Here is a 22965-nt window from a genome sequence, read left to right on the forward strand (position 1 = left end):
ATCCAGAAAGGTCAACATGAGAGAGACTCCTAAACCTGTCTGGCAATCTCTTGCATCAGGATAATGCCTTCATTTTGAATTTTTTGGATTTAATTTTGTTTTAAAGCTTAATGCTTTTTCAAAGTAGTTTTTGTACTTCATAATGGCCCGCAATTAACATCCCAGTAAACTTTGCAATGGATACATTAACATTACTGCTAACTTGATTTTTATAGAGGTACATATCTGGTTGGCACTGCTGTGGTATCTGAGCCCCTCACACGCTCTTTAGTGCATTTATCCTCTGTGAAGTAGGGAGGAACTATTCTCTCTGTTTTACAGATGGGAAACTGAGGCACAAAGACACTAAGTGATTTGCCCAGTTTGCACAGGTAGTCTGCATCAGAGCAGGGAATTGAAACAACCTCAAGTCCTAGCACTCTAACCACTGGTTCAGCCTTTCTCTGTATGAAAGTTTCTTCATTTTTCTTCACCTCTAGTTTTGAAAGTGTCTCCTCTATGGTTTGCAGCTAATTACCTGAGACATGCTTAGACCCTCCGAAAAAGATGCAGAAGGGAAACATTTGTGCTAGATTAGTCACAGTGATGGAATTATGAACACACTAGAGAGGATGCCTGCCAAAGTGAATTTGAGGGAAAGCTAGGAGTGGAGAGGAGGAAAAAAATTCAGAGGGAGAGATGGAGAGGTTGGAATAAAGGAAGGGTCTCAAAAGAGCAGTCAGCCCCAGAATAGCTCATCATTCATCGTAATGTCAGCCAGAGCAGTACAAGCTCTAGTGTTTTTTAAAGGAAAGGAAGAACCCAAGGGATCAGTCAAACAAGACCAAATACTCAAGAGGAAAACATGGGAAGATAAAGTTTGTCAAGCACACAGCTTTATGTGGCAGCTACATAAATCAGCCTATCGACATTTTAAAAAGATGCATTTGAAGACACCTCTTCATAGCTTTCATTTCCCTTTTTCCAGTGCAATAAAAGTATGTTTAACAATCCTAGGTTTCTGTCCCTGGACTCTCTTAGTACAAGTTTGGAAGGGGACAGTAGATTAAGTATTTAACCTGCCATAATAAGAGTAGCCATCACTTAGATTCAGTGTGCTCCAAAAATATGTTTAATTGAATCTCAACTAACAAGGCAAACATGCAGAACTGAACACCCTTTTGAATTAGGAGTCTTAGCTATCCAACCAGTAGATTTTTTAGCAAAGGTAGGCATGAGGTTTTAAAGATACATTTTATAATTGGGAAAAACTAAACTGATTGTGTGTGTATGTATCACGGTGGCTTTGACAGAATTTTCTGTTAAAATTAATTCAGTGTTTACAGATAGCTCTTGCATAGTACATGATAAACACTTCTAAAATACTTATTCCTATAGCAACTGCCATCTGATACTCAAAAAGCATGTTATAAACAATGAATTAAACCCCATTGCCACTGAGCAGTCTGCCACCCCCATTTTACAAACAGGTAAACTAAGCCACAGAGAAATTAATTGACTTGCAAAGCCACTAATAGAACTCAAATTGTCTATTCTTCCCATGCTCACTCTATTGTCTGAACATCTGACTTCAAGCCCTGTGTTTAAGCCACAAGTCCTTCCCTTTCCTCCCAAAAATTTCAGAATTCCAGTTTTTAAGAAAAAAAACAGGATTCAACTAGAATGTCTGGGGAACAATTAAACTCATCTTTGAAAAAGTGTGTCCATTTAAGCATATTAGAAAGTTCTAGTATCTATTAGAGTTTTGCTTGAATTGATACAGGTTTTGTCTCTAAAATGACCATATTAAAAAAAAAAATCCACACAAGGTTAATAATTACTAACAAGTGTAATTTATTTGAACACACTTTTGCCCATTCGGTTATGTTCTCTTATTTTTCTCTTGGCAGTAGCTAATTTCTTATATGACACCAGCATCAAGGCTGCAAGAAAACTGTCCATGTTATTTGTCACATTAATTAGCAATTACTCTTTGGGTGAAGAGTTAAATGCTTTCTAAAAGTTTCCCTGGTCTTTTGTTCATTGTTGTTGTTCAGGTTGTTGGTTTTTTTCTTCCTTTCTTTTTTGTCCTCTAGTCACTATCAGTCTAGTTTCAGTGAACAGAATGCCACGTAGTCAGCAAGCCATGTGATGGAGTGCACCAAGGTGCTTTTCTCACGAAGCCCAGGACTGTTTCAACCACAACAGTGCCTGCAGACCTTTCAAACCATAGCACTGGAAGAAGCATCTTTAAGTCAGAAAAGTGGAAATTTATGAACTGAAGCCAAGGTTTAAAGCTTTAAGTTCTTCTAGAGAGTCAATGGCTCATGGAATCAAGCCTTTTCCCAGATCAGAACTGGTTCTGCCAGCCTCTAGTGGCAGTTCCCCTTACGTCCACAGTGTTACCCGAAATTGGGCCAGCTAGTAAGCTTAGGGAGGACTAATGACCCACAGAGTTTGGAAGAAAGCAACACGTTTATTATACTGATAGCTAAGCTCAAAAGAAGGGGGAGAGGGGTCACACACACACTCGCATACTCATGCTCCCAGGACAGGCAAGGCACTGGAGATGTCAGGATCCTTCAAGGAAAGTGTTCCACAGCACAGCAATGGACAGTGCAATGAAAGTAAGTCTTCCCGAGGCACGATGGAATGCAACGCGGCGATCCACTGGCCAGGCGGTCCGGGCAAAGGGCCTTCACGGAAGGTACAATCTTGTGAGTGCACTCCTGAGCACATGGCCCCTTCCCCTTTTAAGGACCTGCTCCGCATGGCCTGCGACTAAAGGTGACTTGGCCGCGTCTGGTTGGTCACACTCCACCTCGGCCAGTGTCCATGCAGTGTCCATGCATTGGGCATGTGAACACTGCCTAATCAGAGTCCCAGACACTTTGTCTACCTGGGAGCTCTTCTGATCTTCCAGGTGCTCAAGCAGCCTATTCAACCCACAAGCATTCCAGGAGGGAGGGGGAGGGGGAAAGCCACTTCACAAGTAGATCACACAGATCACAGCTGCTCCAACACCACACAGGTGTCCTGGCTGGAGCTGAATCCTACGCACCACCAACATATGAACCATACAGTTCAAGGACCTCTAAGGTCAGAGTGCTCTAGCAGTGTATTACTGCACAGAATCCATTCTGCATTCACATCAAAGTAATCTCGTATCTTCTGTGCCAACAATAACCTGACTACTAATCAGAGAACACAAACAGAAGCAGCAGAAGATTTCGTAAAATTGTCAACCGATCTTATCAACCAATGTGTTACTATGTTTAATGATCATCTTGTATGAAACCCTGAATCAAGAGACATGTCCCTTCTGCACCTGCAGAGCCAGAGTTTCATAGAGCCATAGAAATGTAGGGCTCAAAAGGTCCTCATATCAGTGATCAAGACATGGGCAGTCATGCCTCAGAGCCAGAATCAGAGACCAGCTGCCAGAACCAAGGGTCACGGAGCCAGAGTCAGAAGTAAGGAATCCAAGCCGAGGGTTCGGAATGGGTTACCTGAAGTGAGGGGCCAGGGCAGGGAACATGCAGGAGCCATCAGGAATGCTTCAGCAGCTGCTGAACTGCTTCTACTGCTAGGCCAAAGAGCCAGTCTGCTGACTTTTCCAATCAATCAGGCAGGCAAAGCCGATCAGGCCACCTATTACAGGCCAGCTGTACTCATTAGGGTGCTGGGAGACTGGCTCTGATGCAGGACCTGATTTCTGACACCCCAAGAAGTCATCAAGTCCAGCCTCCTGCACTGAGCCAGGACCAAGTAAACAAAACGGTTACCTACCTTTCATAACTATTGTTCTTCAAGATGAATTGCTCATGTCCATTCCATTGTAGGTGTGCACACGCCCACATACATGACTGGAGACTTTTGCCTTAGTGGTACCCATAGGGCCGGATGTGGTGCCCTTTGGATCGCCACACTCATGGCACAGTATATAAGGCGCCACCGGCCCCGCGCCTCTCAGTTCCATCTTGCCGACAAGTCAGAGAGAGGGGCAAGAGGGCGGGTAATGGAATGGGACATGAGCAACGCATCTCAAAGAACAACAGTTACAAAAGCTAGGTAACCGTTTTTTCTTCTTCAAGTGCTTGCTCGTGTCAATTCCACTGTAGGTAACTCACAAGCAGAATCCTCAGAGGTAGGCTCGGAGTTCACAGTCTTGCAGTTTGGAGGACTGCTCTGCTGAAACCAGCACCTGAGCGAGGAAGGCCATCGATGATGCCTGCTCCCTAGTCGACTGAGCCGTCACGATCACTGGCGGGGTTACCTTCATCAGCTCATAGCAGTAGCGCATGCTCACCGTGATCCAGGATGATATTCTCTGGGTAGACACTGGGCAACCCTTCATCCGGTCCGCAACAGCAACGAACAGTTGCATAGACTTATGGAACAGCTTCATCCTCTCTGTGTAGAAGACCAGAGCCTGCCAGACATCCAGAGTATGCAGCCTGCATTCCTCATCCATAGTATGAGGCTTCGGGCAGAAGACCAGTAGGTATATGTCCTGACCAGTATGGAATTGGGAGATGGCCTTGCGCAGAAAAGCTGGGTGCGGACGCAGCTGGACTTTGTCCTTATAGAAGATCATATAAGACGGCTCTGACATGAGTGCTCTGATCTCAGACACCCTACGGGCCAAAGTTATAGCAACCAAAAAGGAGACCTTTCAGGAGAGAAGCAGAAGGGAGCAGGAAGCCAGAGGCTCAAAGGGGGGCCCTGAGAGCCTGGACAGCACAAGCTTCAGGTCCCAAGCAGGAACCGGGTCCCTGACATGCGGGTAAAGGTCTTCCAGACCTTTCAGGAACCGCATTGTCATGGGATGTGCAAAGATTGATCTGCAGTGAAACAGAGGATGGAAAGTCGAAATGGCTGCCAGGTGCACCCTGACGGAGGACACTGACAGGCCCTGAAGCTTACGGTGCAGCAAACAGTCCAGGATGTCCTGCAGGGGGGCCTCTTCCGCCCAGATGCGGCAATCCGAGGCCCAACATGTGAACCGCTCCCACTTAGCCACGTAGGTAGCCCTTGTGGAGGGTTTCCTGCTGCCCAGCAGAACCTGCTGGACACCGGCAGAACCCTGCTGTTCTTCCCTGCTCAGCCATGCAGAAACCAAGCCATCAAGTGCAGCACTGCCAGGTTCAGACGCAGCAGATTCCCGTGGTTCTGGGACAGCAGATCTGTCCAAAGAGGCAGCTGCAAGGGGTAGCTGCCGAAAGACTCAGGAGCATGGCGAACGAGTGCTGCCGAGGTTATGCCAGGCCAATGAGAATGACCATCACTCTGTCTTGCTTCACCTTGAGCAGGACTCTCTAGATTAACAGCACAGGTGGGAAGTGTGGTCAGCACTCTGAGCACAGAATCTGGAAGGTTTCCGACTGGGAGCCCTTGTCCAGCAGAGAGCAGAACATGTGGCACTTCCTGTTCTGTCTGGACGCAAACAGGTCCACCCGGGGAGTCCACCACCTGTGGCAAACTAGGCTTACCATCTCCGAGTGGAGCGACCATTCATGGTGAGACAAGAAGGTTCTGCTGAGGCAATCCGCCAGGACTTTCTTGGCTCTGGGCAGGTGGGTGGCCAGCAAATAAATGGTGTGCTGCACACAAAAGACCCAGAGGTGGAGCACTTCCAGACAGAGGGCCAAAGAGCTGGCGCTGCCCTGCCTGTTGATGTAGTACATTGCGGCAGTATTGTCCATCAGGACCTGCATCTTCCTGCACCTGCCTTCCAGGTGGGGCAAGAAAGCCTGGCACACCAGCCAAACCGCCCTGAGCTCCCTGACATTGATATGGAGGGCTAGGTCAGGTTGGAGCCAATAACCCTGGGTGTTGAGCTCACCCAGATGGGCCCTCCAGCCCAGGTCCGACACATCCGAGACCAAGGTGAGCAAGGGTGACGGGATCACGAAGGGGACTTGGAATCCTGCCACCAGTCCAGGGCGGAGAGGACGTGGGTTCAGCACTGTGACCATTCGATCCAGGGGGTGCTTGCTTGGAACTTAGACCAAGGCCAGCCACGCTTGCAGGGGCCTTAGATGAAGGCGGGCATGACTTACCACTTAGGTGCATATGGCCATGTGGCCCATCAGACTTATGTGGCTGATCAAGTATGACAGCTTGAAAGCGCTCTTCCGGTAGGAAGGCTCTAGCCCCCGTGGAGTCGAGAACTCTATGTGTTGAACAGGTGTTAATGTGGATTTTTCTGTTTATTAGGAGACCCAGATCACTGCAGGTGGAGGACACCAGATTGAGGCTCCTCTGGACGTGCTCCGGAGACCTGACCTTGATAAGCCAATTGTCGAGAAAGGGGAAGATCTGGACCTTTCGACACCTCAGGTAAGCCGTCACCAGTGCCACGCATTTCGTGAACACACTGGGGGCAGAGGATGGACAAGCCAAAGAGTAGCGCCATAAACTGGAAGTGGTGCCCCGCCACTATGAAACACAGGAAACATCCACGTCCCAGGAATATGGAGACATTAAAGTAAGGAGTCCTTCAAATTTAGAACAGCATACCAGTCCCCCGGATCCAGGGAAGGGAAGATGGAGGCTAGGGATACCATGTGGAATTTCAACTTTGTGAGCGACTTGTGGAGTCTCCGCAAGTCCAGAATGCGTCTGAGTCCCCCTTTTGCCTTCAGGAGTAGGAATTAGCGGAAGTAGAATCCTCTTCCTTGCATAGCCCAAGAAACCTCCTCCACAGCCCCTAGACATAGGAGGTTCTTGATCTCTTGAATGAGGAGTTGCTCATGGAAAGGGTCCCTAAAGAGGGACAGGGAACTTGGGGCGAGGGGGTGGGAAGGAGAGGCAGCCAAAAATTACAGGGTGTATCCCCGAGCCACTATGTCCAGGACCCAATGGTCTGACATAACCCACGACCAGGCCACGCAGTAGGGAAAAGGCGGTCTAGGAACGGATGGAAAGGATTCGGGCAGTTGGCTGGTGCGTCACACCCAAGCGCACCCTCAAAATAAGCACTTCTGGCCCCCGGTGCTTAGCTGGGCCAGGCTGTGCAAGAGACTTGGACGACAAAGAGCAGCAGCAGTTAAACCAGGTGTCCGTTTTTCTCGCACGCCCGAGCTGAGGCTGCCACTGTTTAGGTGGCGGAGGAGGCCGGAACGGCTGCTTGGGCGTCTGAAGAGTGGCACCCCTAGGGAGCAAAGGGTTGCCCTCGTACCCTTCAGGACATGCAAATATACATCTGTTTGGTGGGAAAACAAGCCGACACTGTCAAACGGGAGGTCCTGAATAGACGCCTGCATCTCCTGAGACAGCCCAGTGGTCTGGAGCCAGGAACTGCCCCGCAAGATCACCGCTGAGGCAACCACTCAAGCAGCTGAATCTGCTGCATCGCAGGCCATCTGGAGAGAGCACCGGACCACTGCGGTCCCCTCTTCCACCAGGGTTGCAAACTCCTGGGCTGCCTCCCGGGACATGGAGTCCTTGAATTTGAGGAGACAGTCCCACAAGTTAAAACTGTAGCAAGCCAAGATGGCCTGGTGGTTTGCCACCCGAAACTGGAGGCTGACTGTAGAATTAATTTTTTGACCCAACAAATCCAGTCTTATCCTATTTATTCTTAGGGGTGGAACTGGTGAGTCCTTGCTTGTCCCTTTTGTTGGTTGCCAACACGACCAACGACCCCAGTGGCGGATTAGTGCACAAGTACTCAAACACTTTTTCAGGAAAGTAGTACTTCTTTTCTGCCCTTTTAGAGGTGGGCAGGATGGAGGATGGGGTCTGCCGGATGGTTTGGGAAATGTTCAAGACCCCCTCCGTTAAGGCTGTGAGTTAGTCATGGAGGTCGGAAGTCACAGATTCCATGACTTCCCATGACTTCTGCAGCAGCTGCTGCACCTGGCCAAGTAGCAGCTAGGCAGCCCCTGCCCCTGTCGCACTGGCTGCTGCGGGGGGGGGGGGGGGGGGGGGGGGGGGGGGGGGAGGCACGGTGCAAGGTAGGGAGCCTTCCGGCTCCACCAAGCCCCTTTGCCACCAGCACCAGTGGGGGTCCCTGGCCATGAGGCTCCCCCACCCCCACCCAGCCCGCCCCCTCCCCCAGCACCCATGGGCAGCCCCCCAGCCCCAGTTTTAGTCAAGGGGTTCTAGTAAAAGTCATGAACAGGTCACGGGCCGTGAATTTTTTGTTTACTGCCTGTGACCTGTCCATGATTTTACTAAAAATACCCGTGACTAAAATGTAGCCTTACCCCTCAGGTTTCAGAATAGCAGCCATGTTAGTCTGTATTTGCAAAAAGAAAAGGAGTACTTGTGGCAACTTAAAGACTAACAAATTTATTTGAGCATAAGCTTTCGTGAGCTACAGCTCACTTCATTGGATGCATTCAGTGGAAAATACAGTGAGGAGATTTATATACACAGAGAACATGAAACAATGGGTGTTGTTATACACACTGTAAGGAAAGTGATCACTTAAGATAATCTAATACCAGCAGGAGAGCGGGGGGTGGGGGGGAGCCTCATGGCCAGGGACCCCCACTGGTGCTGGTGGCAAAGGGGCTTGGTGGAGCCATTTCCACCAGTCAACAAGAACATCTGGTGAACAGTGTTCACCAACGGGAATAAACAAAGCCCGTTGCCAACTGTGTCCACATATCTATTCAGGGGACACCATCATAGGGCCTAATCACATCAGCCACACTATCAGAGGCTCGTTCACCTGCACATCCACCAATGTGATATATGCCATCATGTGCCAGCAATGCCCCTCTGCCATGTACATTGGTCAAACTGGACAGTCTCTACGTAAAAGAATAAATGGACACAAATCAGATGTCAAGAATTATAACATTCATAAACCAGTCGGAGAACACTTCAATCTCTCTGGTCACTCCATTACAGACCTAAAAGTTGCAATATTACAACAAAAAGACTTCAAAAACAGACTCCAACGAGAGACTGCTGAATTGGAATTAATTTGCAAACTGGATACAATTAACTTAGGCTTGAATAGAGACTGGGAGTGGATGGGTCATTACACAAAGTAAAACTATTACCCCATGTTTATCTCCCCCCCTCCACACTCGCCCCACTGTTCCTCAGACGTTCATGTCAACTGCTGGAAATGGCCCGCCTTTATTATCACTACAAAAGGTTTTCTCCCTCCTCCGCCCGCTCTCCTGCTGGTATTAGCTTATCTTAAGTGATCACTCTCCTTACAGTGTGTATGGTAACACCCATTGTTTCATGTTCACCGTGTATATAAACCTTACCCCTCGTGTACCAAGAGCGCAATCCGGGCTGGGGGAGGATGTGGAGAGCACATTAAATAACGTATCCATCTGCTCCTCCATCTCCTCCGCCTTGAGGCCCAAGCTAGATGCCAACCTGTGGAGCAGTGCCTGATGCTCGTGGAAATCGTCTCATGGGCTAGTTCTGGAAGGCTCCGCCCGCCACTTCCTCATCTGGAGGGACGACGACAACAGGACAACCAGGGGAGGTCCAGCAGCATCCTCACCCGTCAGGGAGGGCAGCTCCTCAATCGCAGCGGCCACCTCAATTGCAGCATAGTGGGGGTCCTGCCTTCGACGTGTCTGACACAGCAACCAAGGGCTGGAGGGAGTGGGGCACTGGCATGACAGGGATGCCCCATCCATTCCAATAAGGCCATTGGGTCAGCCACTGGCTCTGCTGCCAGGTTGGCACTGATGCCACAGACACACCCTCCAGAGCCCAATCACGTTGCCTGGGTGAGGGGCTGAATTGTGCCTTTGAGCCTGAGAAGTCGTCACCCTCCAGCGACCAGGGCAGGACTGTGGAGGCTTGAGTGATGGCTCACGGTCACTGCCAGAGACTGGTGCGAGGAACAGTCCGACCAGTGTCAGGGGTAGGGGGAGCAGTGCCGTGTCGGGGAACGCCCTCGAGCTCTCAGCAACGGCGACTGAAGGCACGATAAAGACTGGTGCCAGGAAGATCGACGATGCTTCGGCACCACGATGGGGATCGGAAGCATGGTGCCAATGACTTGTAGCGGCGAGCTGGAGACCTGGGTGGATGCAGAGACCAAGAATGTAGCGACCTAGGGCTTTGTCCTGGCTCCGGAGGCCAGTGGAGCTCGCCTGTTTTGTGCGAGGCCTTGCCGGTGGGCTTGCCCTCACAGGGAGCCTTATCCGGGTCCACAGCCACACGCAGTGTCAGCTGCAGCAGAGGTACTCTCAGCTCTCCAGGTGCTGGGGCCTTGCAGGGGGTCGACTTCCAATCCAGGAAGTTTTTGGAAAGTATAGGGGACGATTTCCTGGTGCAAGTGCTGGAGGAACCAACTAGGGGCAGAGCTCTTCTTGACCTGCTGCTCACAAATCAGGAAGAATTAGTAGGGGAAGCTAAAGTGGATGGGAACCTCAGAGGCAGTGACCATGAGATGGTTGAGTTCAGGATCCTGACACAGGGAAGAAAGGAGAGCAGCAGAATACGGACCGTGGACTTCAGAAAAGCAGACTTTGACTCCCTCAGGGAACTGATGGGCAGGATCCCCTGGGAGAATAACATGAAGGGGAAAGAAGTCCAGGAGAGCTGGCTGTATTTTAAAGAATCCTTATTGAGGTTACAGGGACAAACCATCCCGATGTGTAGAAAGAATAGTAAATATGGCAGGCGACCAGATTGGCTCAACAGTGAAATCCTTGCTGATCTTAAACACAAAAAAGAAGCTAACAAGAAGCGGAAGATTGGACAAATGACCAGGGAAGAGTATAAAAACATTGCTCAGGCATGCAGGAGTGAAATCAGGAAGGCCAAATCACACTTGGAGTTGCAGCTAGCAAGAGATGTGAAGAGTAACAAGAAGGGTTTCTTCAGGGATGTTAGCAACAAGAAGAAAGTCAAGGAAAGTGTGGGCCCCTTACTAAATGAGGGAGGCAACCTAGTGGCAGAGGATGTGGAAAAAGCTAATTACTCAATGCGTTTTTTGCCTCTGTCTTCACAAACAAGGTCAGCGCCCAGACTGCTGCACTGGGCAGCACAGCATGCGGAGGAGGTGACCAGCCCTCTGTGGAGAAAGAAGTGGTTCAGGACTATTTAGAAAGGCTAGATAAGCACAAGTCCATGGAGCTGGATGCGCTGCATCCGAGAGTGCTAAAGGAGTTGGTGGATGTGATTGCAGAGCCATTGGCCATTATCTTTGAAAACTCATGATGATCGGGGGTGGTCCCGGACGACTGGAAAAAGGCTAATATAGTGCCCAGCTTTTAAAAAGGGAAGGAGGAGGATCCTGGAAACTACAGGCCAGTCAGCCTCACCTCAATCCCTGGAAAAATCATGGAGCAGGTCCTCAAGGAATCAATTCTGAAGCACTCAGAGGAGAGGAAAGTGATCAGGAACAGTCAGCATGGATTCACGAAGGGCAAGTCATGCCTGACTAATCTAATTGCCTTCTATGACGAGATAACTGGCTTTGTGGACGAGGGGAAAACAGTGGACGTGTTATTCCTTGACTTTAGCAAAGCTTTGGACATGGTCTCCCACAGTATTCTTGCCAGCAAATTAAAGAAGTATGGGCTGGATGAATGGACTATAAGGTGGATAGAAAGCTGGCTAGATTGTTGGGCTCGACGGGTAGTGATCAATGGCTCCATTTCTAGTTGGCAGCCGGTATCAAGTGGAGTGCCCCAGGGGTCAGTGCTGGGGCCGGTTTAGTTCAATATCTTCATTAATGATCTGGAGGATGGCGTGGATTGCACCCTCAGCAAGTTTGCAAATGACACTAAACTGGGAGGAGTGGTAGATACGCTGGAGGGTAGGGATAGGATACAGAGGGACCTAAAAAAAATTAGAGGATTGGGCCTAAAGAAATCTGATGAAGTTCAACAAGGACAAGTGCAGAGTCCTGCACTTAGGACGGAAGAATCCCATGCACCGCTACAAACTACGGACCGAATGGCTAGGCAGCAGTTCTGCAGAAAAGGACCTAGGGGTTACAGTGGATGAGAAGCTGGATATGAGTCAACAGTGTGCCCTTGTTGCCAAGAAGGCTAACAACATTTTGGGCTGTATAAGTAGGGGCACTGCCAGCAGATCGAGGGACGTGATCGTTCCCCTCTAGTCGACCTTGGTGAGCCCTCATCTGGAGTACTGTGTCCAGTTTTGGGCCCCACACTACAAGAAGGGTGCGGAAAAATTGGAAAGAGTCCAGCGGAGGGCTACAAAAATGATTAGGGGACTGGAACACATGACTTATGAGGAGAGGCTGAGGGAACTGGGATTGTGTGCTAATGAAGTATGAGGTTGAAAAGGATCCTAAAGGGAGTGGGAAAGAATCCCCTAATTATCCTTCATGTGGGAACAAATGATACCGGTAGATTTCCGCTGGAACATATCAAGGGAGATTATGCTAGGCTGGGGAAGACGCTTAAGGAAATTGAGGCTCAGGTGATCTTTAGTTGGATTCTGCCTGTTCCTAGAGAAGGGCAACTAAGGTGTGACAAGATTATGACTATCAATAGATGGTTTAGGCAGTGGTGCTATAAGGAGGGCTTTGGGGTTTATGGCCACTGGGAGGCCTTCATGGACAGAGGACAGTTCTCTCAGGATAGACCTCATCTGAGTAGGGAAGGAAATAGACTTCTAGGATGGAAGCTGGCACAACTGATTAAGAGAGCTTTAAACTAGGAATCTGGGGGAGATGGCTGGGAGAAGTCCAGGTAATCCCCATGTCAGATTTTAGCATTGAGAGGGAAGAAAAAGTAAGAAAGGATACAGCCGTGGGTAGGAGAATGGACATAAGGAGGAAGGGCAGTGTGGATACCAGTCTAACAGGTCACACTGGCTGTAGAATGACCGGGCCTAATCGGGTACAGAACGTGAGCGAGGCCGAACAGCAGGAATGAAGACGTTTGTGCACCAAAGCGAGGAGCCTGGGTGACAAAATGGAGGAACTAGAGCGACTGGTGCAGGAAGCGAAACCAGCTATTCTAGGGGGAACAGAAACAGGGTGGAAGAGTCGTCAGGACTGGACTACGGGTATCGAAGGGTCTGTGCTGTTTAGGAAAGACAGAAATAAAGGCAAAGGTGGGGGAGTAGCACTGTCTATCAATGATGAGGTAGAATGTAAAGAAATAAGAAGCGATGAAATGGATAAGACAGAGTCCGTCTGGGCAAAAATCACATTGGGGAAGAAAATTACTAGAGCCTCCCCTGTGATAGTGCTTGGGGTGGGCTATAGACCGCCGGGATCTATGTTGGATATGGATAGAGACCTCTTTAATGTTTTTAATGAAGTAAATACTAATAGAAACTGCGTGATCATGGGAGACTTTAACTTCCCAGATACAGACTGGAGGACGAGTGCTAGTAATAATAATGACAGGTTTCAGAGTAGCAGCCGTGTTAGTCTGTATTCGTAAAAAGAAAAAGGAGTATTTGTGGCACCTTAGAGACTAACAAATTTGAGCGTAAGCTTTCATGAGCTACAGCTCATTTCATCGGATGCATTAATAATTAATAATAATAATAGGGCTCAGATTTTCCTAGATGTGATAGCTGATGGATTCCTTCATCAAGTAGTTGCTGAACCGACTAGAGGGGATGCCACTTTAGATTTGGTTTTGGTGAGTAGTGAGGACCTCATAGAAGAAATGGCTGTAGGGGACAATCTTGGTTCAAGTGATCATGAGCCAATTCAGTTCAAACTGAACAGAAAGACAAACAAAAATAAATCTGTGACTAGGGTTTTTTATTTCAAAAGGCCTGACTTTCAAAAATTAAGGAAATTAGTTAGGGAAGTGGATTGGACTGAAGAACTGATGGACCTAAAGGCAGAGGAGGCCTGGGATTACTTCAAGTCAAAGCTGCAGAGGCTATCAGAAGCCTGCATCCCAAGAAAGGGGAAAAAATTCATAGGCAGGAGTTGTAGACCAAGCTGGATGAGCAAGCATCTCAGAGAGATGATTAAGAAAAAGCAGAAAGCCTACAAGGAGTGGAAGATGGGAGGGATCAGCAAGGAAAGCTACCTTATTGAGGTCAGAACATGTAGGGATAAAGTGAGAAAGGCTAAAAGTCAAGTAGAGTTGGACCTTGCAAAGGGAATTAAAAGCAATAGTAAAAGGTTCTATAGCCATATAAATAAGAAAAGAGAGAAAGAGAGAAAGAGAGAAAGAGAGAAAGAGAGAAAGAGAGAAAGAGAGAAAGAGAGAAAGAGAGAAAGAAAGAAAGAAAGAAAGAAAGAAAGAAAGAAAGAAGTGGGACCGCTAAACACTGAGGATGGAGTGGAGATTAAGGATAATCTAGGCATGGCCCAATATCTAAACAAATACTTTGCCTCAGTCTTTAATGAGGCTAATGAGGATCTTCAGGATAATGGTAGCATGACAAATGGGAAGGAGGATATGGAGGTAGATATTACCATATCTGAGGTAGAAGCGAATATCGAACAGCTTAATGGGACTAAATCAGGGGGCCTGGATAATCTTCATCCAAGAATATTAAAGGTATTGGCACATGAAATTGCAAGCCCATTAGCAAAATTTTTTAATGAATCTGTAAACTCAGGGGTTGTACCATATAATTGGAGAATTGCTAACACAGTTCCTATCTTTAAGAAAGGAAAAAAAAGTGATCCTGGTACAGGCCTGTTAGTTTGACATCAGTAGTATGCAAGGTCTTGGAAAAAATTTTGATGGAAAATGTAGTTAAGAACATTGGGGTCAATGATAAATGGGACAAAATACAACATGGTTTTACAAAAGGTAGATCGTGCCAAACCAACCTGATCTCCTTCTTTGAGAAGGTAACAGATTCTTTAGACAAAGGAAATGCAGTGGATCTAATTTACCTCGATTTCAGTAAGGCGTTTGATACTGTGCCACATGGGGAATTATTAGTTAAATTGGATAAGATGGGGATCAATAGGAAAATTGAAAGGTGGATAAGGAATTCGTTAAAGGGGAGACCACAACAGGTCCTACTGAAAGGTGAACTGTCAGGCTGGAGGGAGGTTACCAGTGGAGTTCCTCAGGGATCCGTTTTGGGACCAATCTTATTTAATCTTTTTATTACTGATCTTGGCACAAAAAGTGAGAGTGCGCTAATAAAGTCTGCAGATGATACAAAGCTGTGAGGTATTGCCAATTTAGAGAGAGACCAGGATATCATACAGGGAGATCTGGGTGACCTTGTAAACTGGAGTAATAGTAATAGGATGAAATTTAATAGTGAGAAGTGTAAGGTCATGCATTTAGGGATTAATAACAAGAATTTTAGTTATAAGCTGGGGATGCATCAATTAGAAGTAACAGAGGAGGAGAAGGACTTTGGAGTATTGGTTGATCACAGGATGACTATGAGTCGCCAATGTGATATGGCCGTGAAAAAAGCTAATGCGGTCTTGGGATGCATTAGGCGAGGTATTTGCAGTAGAGATAAGGAGGTGTTAGTACCGTTATACAAGGCACTGGTGAGACCTCGTCTGGAATACTGTGTGCAGTTCTGGACTCCCATGTTTAAGAAGGATGAATTCAAACTGGAACAGGTACAGAGAAGGGCTACTAGGATGATCCGAGGAATGGAAAACCTGTCTTATGAAAGGAGACTCAAGGAGCTTGGATTGTTTAGCCTAACCAAAAAAAGGTTGAGAGGAGATATGATTTCTCTCTATAAATATATTAGAGGGATAAATACCAGAGAGGGAGAGGAATTATTTAAGTTCAGTAACACTGTGGACACAAGAACTAATGGATAGAAACTGGTCATCAGGAAGTTTAGACTAGAAATTAGACAAAGGTTTCTAACCATCAGAGGAGTGAAGTTTTGGAATAGCCTTCCAAGGGAAGCAGTGGGAGCAAAAGACTTACCTGGCTTTAAGATTAAACTCGATAAGTTTATGGAGGAGATGGTATCATGGGATACTATGATTTTGGCAATTAATTGATCTTTAAATATTCATGGTAAATAGGCGCAATGGCCTATGATGGGATGGGATCTGAGTTACTACAGAGAATTCTTTCCTGGGTATCTGGATGGTGAATCTTGCCCATATGCTCAGGGTTCAGCTGATCACCATATTTGGGGTCAGGAAGGAATTTTCCTCCAGGGCAGATTGGAAGAGGCCCTGGAGGTTAGTCGTCTTCCTCTGTAGCATGGGGCACGGGTTGCTTGCTGGACGATTCTCTGCTCCTTGAAGTCTTTAAACCATGATTTGAGGACTTCAATAGCTCAGACATAGGTGAGAGGTTTATCGCAGGAGTGGGTGGGTGAGACTCTGTGGCATGCATTGTGCAGGAAGTCAGACTAGATGATCATAATGGTCCCTTCTGATCTTAATATCTATGAATCTATGTTTAGACTATGGAAGAGAAGAATGAGGGGGGATTTGATAGCTGCTTTCAACTACCTGGGGGTGAGGGATAGCTCAGTGGTTTGAGCATTAGCCTGCTAAACCCAGGGTTGTGAGTTCAATCCTTGAGGGGGCCAGTTAGGAAATTGGGGATTGGTCCTCTTTTTGGGGGGAAGGGATAGCTCAGTGGTTTGAGCATTGGCCTGCTAAACCCAGGGTTGTGAGTTCAACCTTTGAGGGGGCCATTTAGGGATCTGGGGCAAAAACTAGGGATTGGTCCTGCTTTGAGCAGGGGGTTGGACTAGATGACCTCCTGAGGTCCCTTCCAACTCTGATATTCTATGATTCTATGACTGCACCACTGGCCTAGGCCCTTTACTGCTCCCCGGAGTCAGTGGCAGGTCCTTTCGGGGGAGAAACTCCCTAAGGTCAAACTCTTTAGCGGGTCTGGAGAGGGTATAAGGCCTGAGCAGGGTCCTTTGCCCAGAGCCCCTTGGTTGGGCTTATTTGGTGCCGCCTTCTTAGTCTTTTTGTTTGGCACCGGTGACAGGGATCGGTGCCAGGAGGATCCCAATGCCAGGGGTGCACTACACACTAAAGTTGAAGCACTGGGTGCCAGCTCGGACTGCGCTGCTGTAGTAGGAAGAGAACCTGAGACGTAAGCCCATGTATCAGAGGCCTGGCATGAGGCAGGACCTGCTCACAGAATCTGGCAAGAACAGGACTGATACTGCAAACATACACATTCCTAAGAAGTGCTAGTCACAGAATACTCAAGCAAACACATCCCAATATCAAGGACAGTATAAAAACATTCCCCAAGGATAACAGGAACACACTGAACCCTCCTAGAAGATAAAGTCAGGATGACAGTATGTAATAAAGATGTTCTGATTGAACCACAAGGTGATAACTAGCCACATCAGAGGGCAGTGATTAACTATGTAAGAGGCAGTACTAACTTGTTTGTATCAGGGTATAAAGATGCATCTCAGAGGGAGTATCTTTGTCCAGCCGAGGAGGAAATGGAAGGTCCTGCCATTCACTGAGCTGCGTCCATTGTCATGGGCATACATGTCTTTGTATCTTCAGAGTCTGCCAGGAGCTATTACATGCTTTGTCAACAATAAACCTGGCCTGGTGCCTTCATACCTTAACAGATCTTGTGGTCACTGGGCGGTTTGCTCGAGGTTACTGTGATGACTGACTGTGCAGAGCTGGGGCAGCACACAGAGAGCACAAACATAAACATCTAACCACAGCCAGCTCTGAAGCAGGGCACAGAACAGCCTGCATCACAACGGCATTCTCTTTGTGTCCGCAGACAAAAGTTCTGGCAGATGTGATAGCACTCCTTGATATGGGTTTCCCCGAGGCACTGTAGAAAACTCTCTTATGGGTAACTAACAGGCATAGGTCTGTTACACGAAGAGCAGGGCTTGAAACCCAGAGACGAGGGCATGCCCTGCTGGGGACAAAGTCCCCTCTGGGACTTTATCTAACTAACACTTAATGGGTACTTAAGAACGAACTAACAACTATTAAACTATTTACAGGTAAAGCACAAGACTAAGCTAGATGAGAAACCACTGACTATTTGCCAAGCAAGGGACAGAGGCGCTCCGACTGACCACCACAGGTGGTAAGAAGGAAGTGAGAGGGTGCAGGGCCGGCGGTGCCTGATACACCGCACCATGAGTGCAGCACTCCAGAGGGCGCCACAGCCAGCCCTACGGGTACCGCTAAGGCAAAAGTCTCCGACAGCCATGCACGTGGGCGTGCGCATACCTACAATGGAATAGACATGAGCAAGCACTCAAAGAAGAGCCAGACCATCCCTGACAGCTGTTTGTCCAACCTATTCTTAAAAACCTCCAGTGATGGCAATTCCACAACTTCTCTTACAAGCCTATTCCAGAGCTTAACTACCCTTATAATAGTTAGAAAGGGTTTCCTAATATCTAAACTAAGTCTTCCTTGCTGCACATTAAGTCCACAGTACTTCTTGTCCTACCTCCAGGGAGCATGCAGAACAATTGATCACAATCTTCTATAACAATGTGTTACATTTTCGCAAGATTAACATGCCCTGTGTTTAGAAATCACACCCCTGGAGAGGATATTATGCCACTGTGGACAAGCCCTTAGATGGCTGAGCTAAATCTATGCAAAGCTCTCCATACAAATCCACTTGGGACTAATAAATGGTACACAGGCTACTCCTAACAAACAAACAATGTTAATGTTTGCACAAGACAGGTATAATATAGAATCCAAAGCTGTTTAAAAAGAAAGGTCTGGAACAAAGAACTCTTGAATATTTAATTAACGTATAGTACAACAGCACTTAGATATGGTATTGTATTCTATAATTCTTTCAGTTTCAGGCTTCATCAAACAAAGGTAAATAGAGAAGGCAAAAAAAATTTTAAACTGAAATATAGTGCAGCAAATAAATCCAAGTAGGTGATAAAACTGAAAACCATTAGTCAGTCCCAACAGGGCTGCTTGCTGTGCCACATGGAGCAAAGATTATCTTGATCCTGCAAAGTTTTATGACCAGCTTTTTCCATAATGAGGAAGGACTAAAGTGATGCAGTAAACTCTGGCAGCAGCAACTTGGACTGTTAACAGGTTCCTGAGGGTCAGACTCATTGGTACTTTACAGTTCTCAAACTGACTTGTTAAGGAATTGTATTTTAATTGCTGTGTTCGAGTTGTGTAGCCAATCATCTTTATTGGTGGGGAGCAGGGCTATCATGCGTCTCAAGGCTAATAAAGCCACAGAGACACTCCTAAAAACTAGCCTAATGTGATCTTAGTAGGATTAAAATGAAAGGTTTGCAAACCTCATTTTAGTAAGGCCCATGACATTCTCATAAACAAACCAGTGAAATGTGGTCTAGATCAGTGGTTCTCAAACTAGGGCCGCCGCTTGTTCAGGGAAAGCCCCTGGCGGGCCAGGCCAGTTTGTTTACCTGCTGCGTCCGCAGGTTTGGCCAATCGCAGCTCCCACTGGCTACGGTTCACCGCCCCGGGCCAATGGGGGCTGTGGGAAGTGGCGCAGGCCAAGGGATGTGCTGGTCACCTTTCCTGAAGCCCCCATTGGGCTGGAGCGGCCAACCGCAGCCAGTGGGAGAGCAATTGGCTGAAACTGCGGACATGGCAGGTAAACAAGCCGGCCCGGCCTGCCAGGGACTTTCCTTGAACAGGCGGCGGCCCTAGTTTGAGAACCACTGGTCTAGATAAAAAGAAAAGGAGGACTTGTGTCACCTTAGAGACTAAAATTTATTTGAGCACAAGCTTTCGTGAGCTACAGCTGACTTGTCGGATGCATTCTGAATGCATCCGATGAAGTGAGCTGTAGCTCATGAAAGCTTATGCTCAAATTTGTTAGTCTCTCAGGTGCAACAAGTCCTCCTTTTCTTTTTGCAGTTACAGACTAACACGGCTGCTACTCTGAAAACTGGTCTAGATGACATTACTATAAATTACAACTGGTTGAAAATCCACATACACTCCATAAACATCAAGAGCTTTGCTAAAGGCAAGGAGTATTTGCTTAGTGTAATAAGAACTACTTATGACTGGTGTCCTCTATAACGGGACTTCAACTGGAGGCAAAAATAATATGACAGATAAACTTGGAACTCTAAACCAGGAAAGGCATAGACACACTGCAGAGAGGATCCACACATCTCTATAATCCGAAGTCAGAACTTATTTTGAGACAGTCAGATCATTACCTTAGATGCCAGGTTGTCTACTAGTGCAATCATGGAGTTCTTAAAAAGTGTAGCAGCAGTCAAGGGTCGCTTGGTCACTTCTGTGATACTCAGTTTACCTTCAGGCCACATCATCTTCAACACAGGATTGGAACTAGAAGGCCAGAGTTAGAGGAAGCAGTTTGTTTACTTATGAAGATTCTAACAAGGTGTCAGTGGCAGTAAGTAATTTTACAGTGCTCTAAATTAGACAATTAACTTCTGGATCAGAGACTGATGGCAATCCCAGTTCTTTTGACAGATTGGCTAAGCCAGTACATCAGTTTGGTGCTGCAAAACTCTACTGTTTATTAGTTAATTAATTTACAGTACAAGGTTATTACTGAATACACTGGTAGTATGGCAAGCACACATTCTCCTAGCTAGATAATAGTAGACTGGAAAGTGGTTTTGAGAGATTTCCTCTTTATAGTCCTTAGTCTAGCCAGCATAAATATGTGCATAAAAGAGGGCCCAAAATTAAGATCAGTAACCTAAGAAATTAATATGAAACACTGCATAATCCACCCCTTCCTTCAAGATGCATAGTATTTTATTCCAAACCAATATATCCTGCACAAGTGATACTTTTATTGAAAATAAAGCCAAAAACATTCCAAACCAATTTTAAACTTTAACCTACGTTACTCAATCAGAAATACAGGGTAAAAATAAACAAACAAAGTCACAGTTAAATTCATGCCTTTAACAAGACTGATCCATAGCTGATCCATCGGGGGCATTATAAAAGGGAGCTGTGGGACAGAAAAGTACAGGTGGTTGTCTTGGAGAGATCTTTTCTGCCTCACAAGCAAGACAAGATAAACAGAAGATAATGGATGTAAACTGCTGCTGGGTAAGTGGAGTAAAGTAGAAGATTTGGGTTCATGGAACATTGGGCCCCCTTCTTTGGGGAGATGAGGCTGTTCGGTTTGGAAAGCCTCCACCTCAGCAGCAGGAGAAGCAACACTCCTGGTGACAGATTAGCTTGACTAGTAGGCTGGGCATTAAACTAGTAACAAAAAGGAGACAATTACAAATATAAACAAGTCATACTCAAGGCATCATGAATATAAAGAATCAAGAAGTTAAGGGACACAGAGAAAAAAAATTTTAACTGCCTATATATGGATGCGAGGAGAAATCAGAAATGCTGGTTTATGAAAAAATTTGACATAATTGGTATTACTGAAATCTCAGAGGAGTCACATGATCAGTAAGTTAAAAACCATAACAGACAACCTATTTACGCAGAACAGAGTGGGCAGAAAAGGGGTGCCATTACCATCTTCAGAGATAGACACTTCAGAAGTGAGAGACCTGGAATGCTTATGAATCAGTGTACAGTATCAACTGATAAGTCACAACATGGAGTATTGGTCTGGGGTCTATAATAGATGACTAGGACAGAAAACAGGATGAACAATTCCTTAAAATATAGATCTATAATGTGTAGAAAGAAAAGCAGCATTATTCTGGGGGATTTCAGTCAGAGGGACACATGCTGCAGTCTCATGCTGCCATTAGTAAAGCATCCTATGAGTTTCTAAGAATTATAGATAATTTTCTAGCACAGGAAGTATTACACCCATCTAAAGGTAACTTTATATAATAACTCTTTCTGATGGATAAAGATGACTGACACGTAAAAATTAGTTGTTGCTTATATGGAATGATTGGTTACATTCATGTGCCAACAGAATACAGCCCAAACCAGTGATATATATTTGACACTATAAAAAGGGCCACTCTCTCAAAGCTTGAAAACAAGAAAAACTGTGGGTAGAAAAAACAAACAAAAACACAGATGTGCAAAAATAAAGTATTCTTAGACAACTGCTGACTTAGGTGCCAAAAACACTCAATTCCAGACGCTAAAGTCTTCTTCAGTTAAAAATCCTATTAAAATATTCATAAAAACAGAAAAGGAGAAGCTGAGAGCAATGATTATAAATAATTAATTATAAAATGCAGACAATTAGTAAAGGTAGAAAAGGTACCAATGAAAAAATCTGTGGCTAGTAGGGCCAGGACAGTAAGAAATTATATTTAAAAAATCAGGAACAACAAAAAATCCAAGCAGTAGTATAGGTCCATTATTAGACAGGAATGACACAGTTGTTAATAATGAGGTAGAAAAAACAGAAGTGCTCATTAATATTTCTCTCCTGTGTTTGGAAACAAGCTAGAAGGTGGAATCACATCTTTCAGTGAAAATGAAATGCTTTCTATTCTAACAGTAAATGGGCAGGGTGTTAAACAGCATCTACCAAAGTTAAACATTTTAAATCTGTAAGGCCAGATAACTTAGAACATAAGAATGGCCCTAGTGGGTCAGACCAAAGGTCCATCTAGCCCAGTATCCTGTTTTCCGACAGTGGCCCCAGAGGGAATGAACAGAACAGGGAATCATCAAGTGATCCATCCCGTCGCCCATTCCCAACTTCTGGCAAACAGAGGCTAGGGACACCATTCCTGCCCATCCTGGTTAATAGCCATTGATGGATTTATCCTCCATGAATTTATCTAGTTCTTTTTTCAACCCTGTTATAGTCTTGGCCTTCACAACATCCTCTGGCAAAGAGTTCCACAGGTTGACTGTGCGTTGTGTGAAGAAATACTTCCTTTTGTTTGTTTTAAACCTGCTGTCTATTCATTTCATTTGGTGACCCCTAGTTCTTGTGTCATGAGAAGTAGTAAACAACACTTCCTTATCTACTTTCTCTACACCAGTCGTGATTTTATAGACCTCAATCATCTTTCTCCTTAGCCGTCTCTCTTCCAAGCTGAAAAGTCCCAGTTTTATTAATCTCTCCTCATACGGAAGCTATTCCATACTCCTAATCATTTTTGCTGCCCTTTTCTGAACCTTTTCCAATATATCTTTTTTGAGATGGGGCGATCACATCTGCACACAGTATTCAAGATGTGGGC

General features: G+C 46.2%; 1 protein-coding gene across 1 annotated transcript in view; it reads right to left on the bottom strand.

The window, feature by feature from the left end:
• Positions 1–22965, bottom strand: part of MYO1D (myosin ID) — a 356217-nt gene that overhangs the window by 206215 nt on the left and 127037 nt on the right. Inside the window, exon 14 of the mRNA XM_073326164.1 lies at positions 20014–20146. Within this exon, the coding sequence (XP_073182265.1) occupies positions 20014–20146 (133 nt within the window). The remainder of the gene's footprint in view (positions 1–20013; positions 20147–22965) is intronic.

The sequence above is a fragment of the Lepidochelys kempii genome, chromosome 27, assembly GCF_965140265.1.
Source record: "Lepidochelys kempii isolate rLepKem1 chromosome 27, rLepKem1.hap2, whole genome shotgun sequence".
NCBI lineage: Eukaryota > Metazoa > Chordata > Testudines > Cheloniidae > Lepidochelys > Lepidochelys kempii.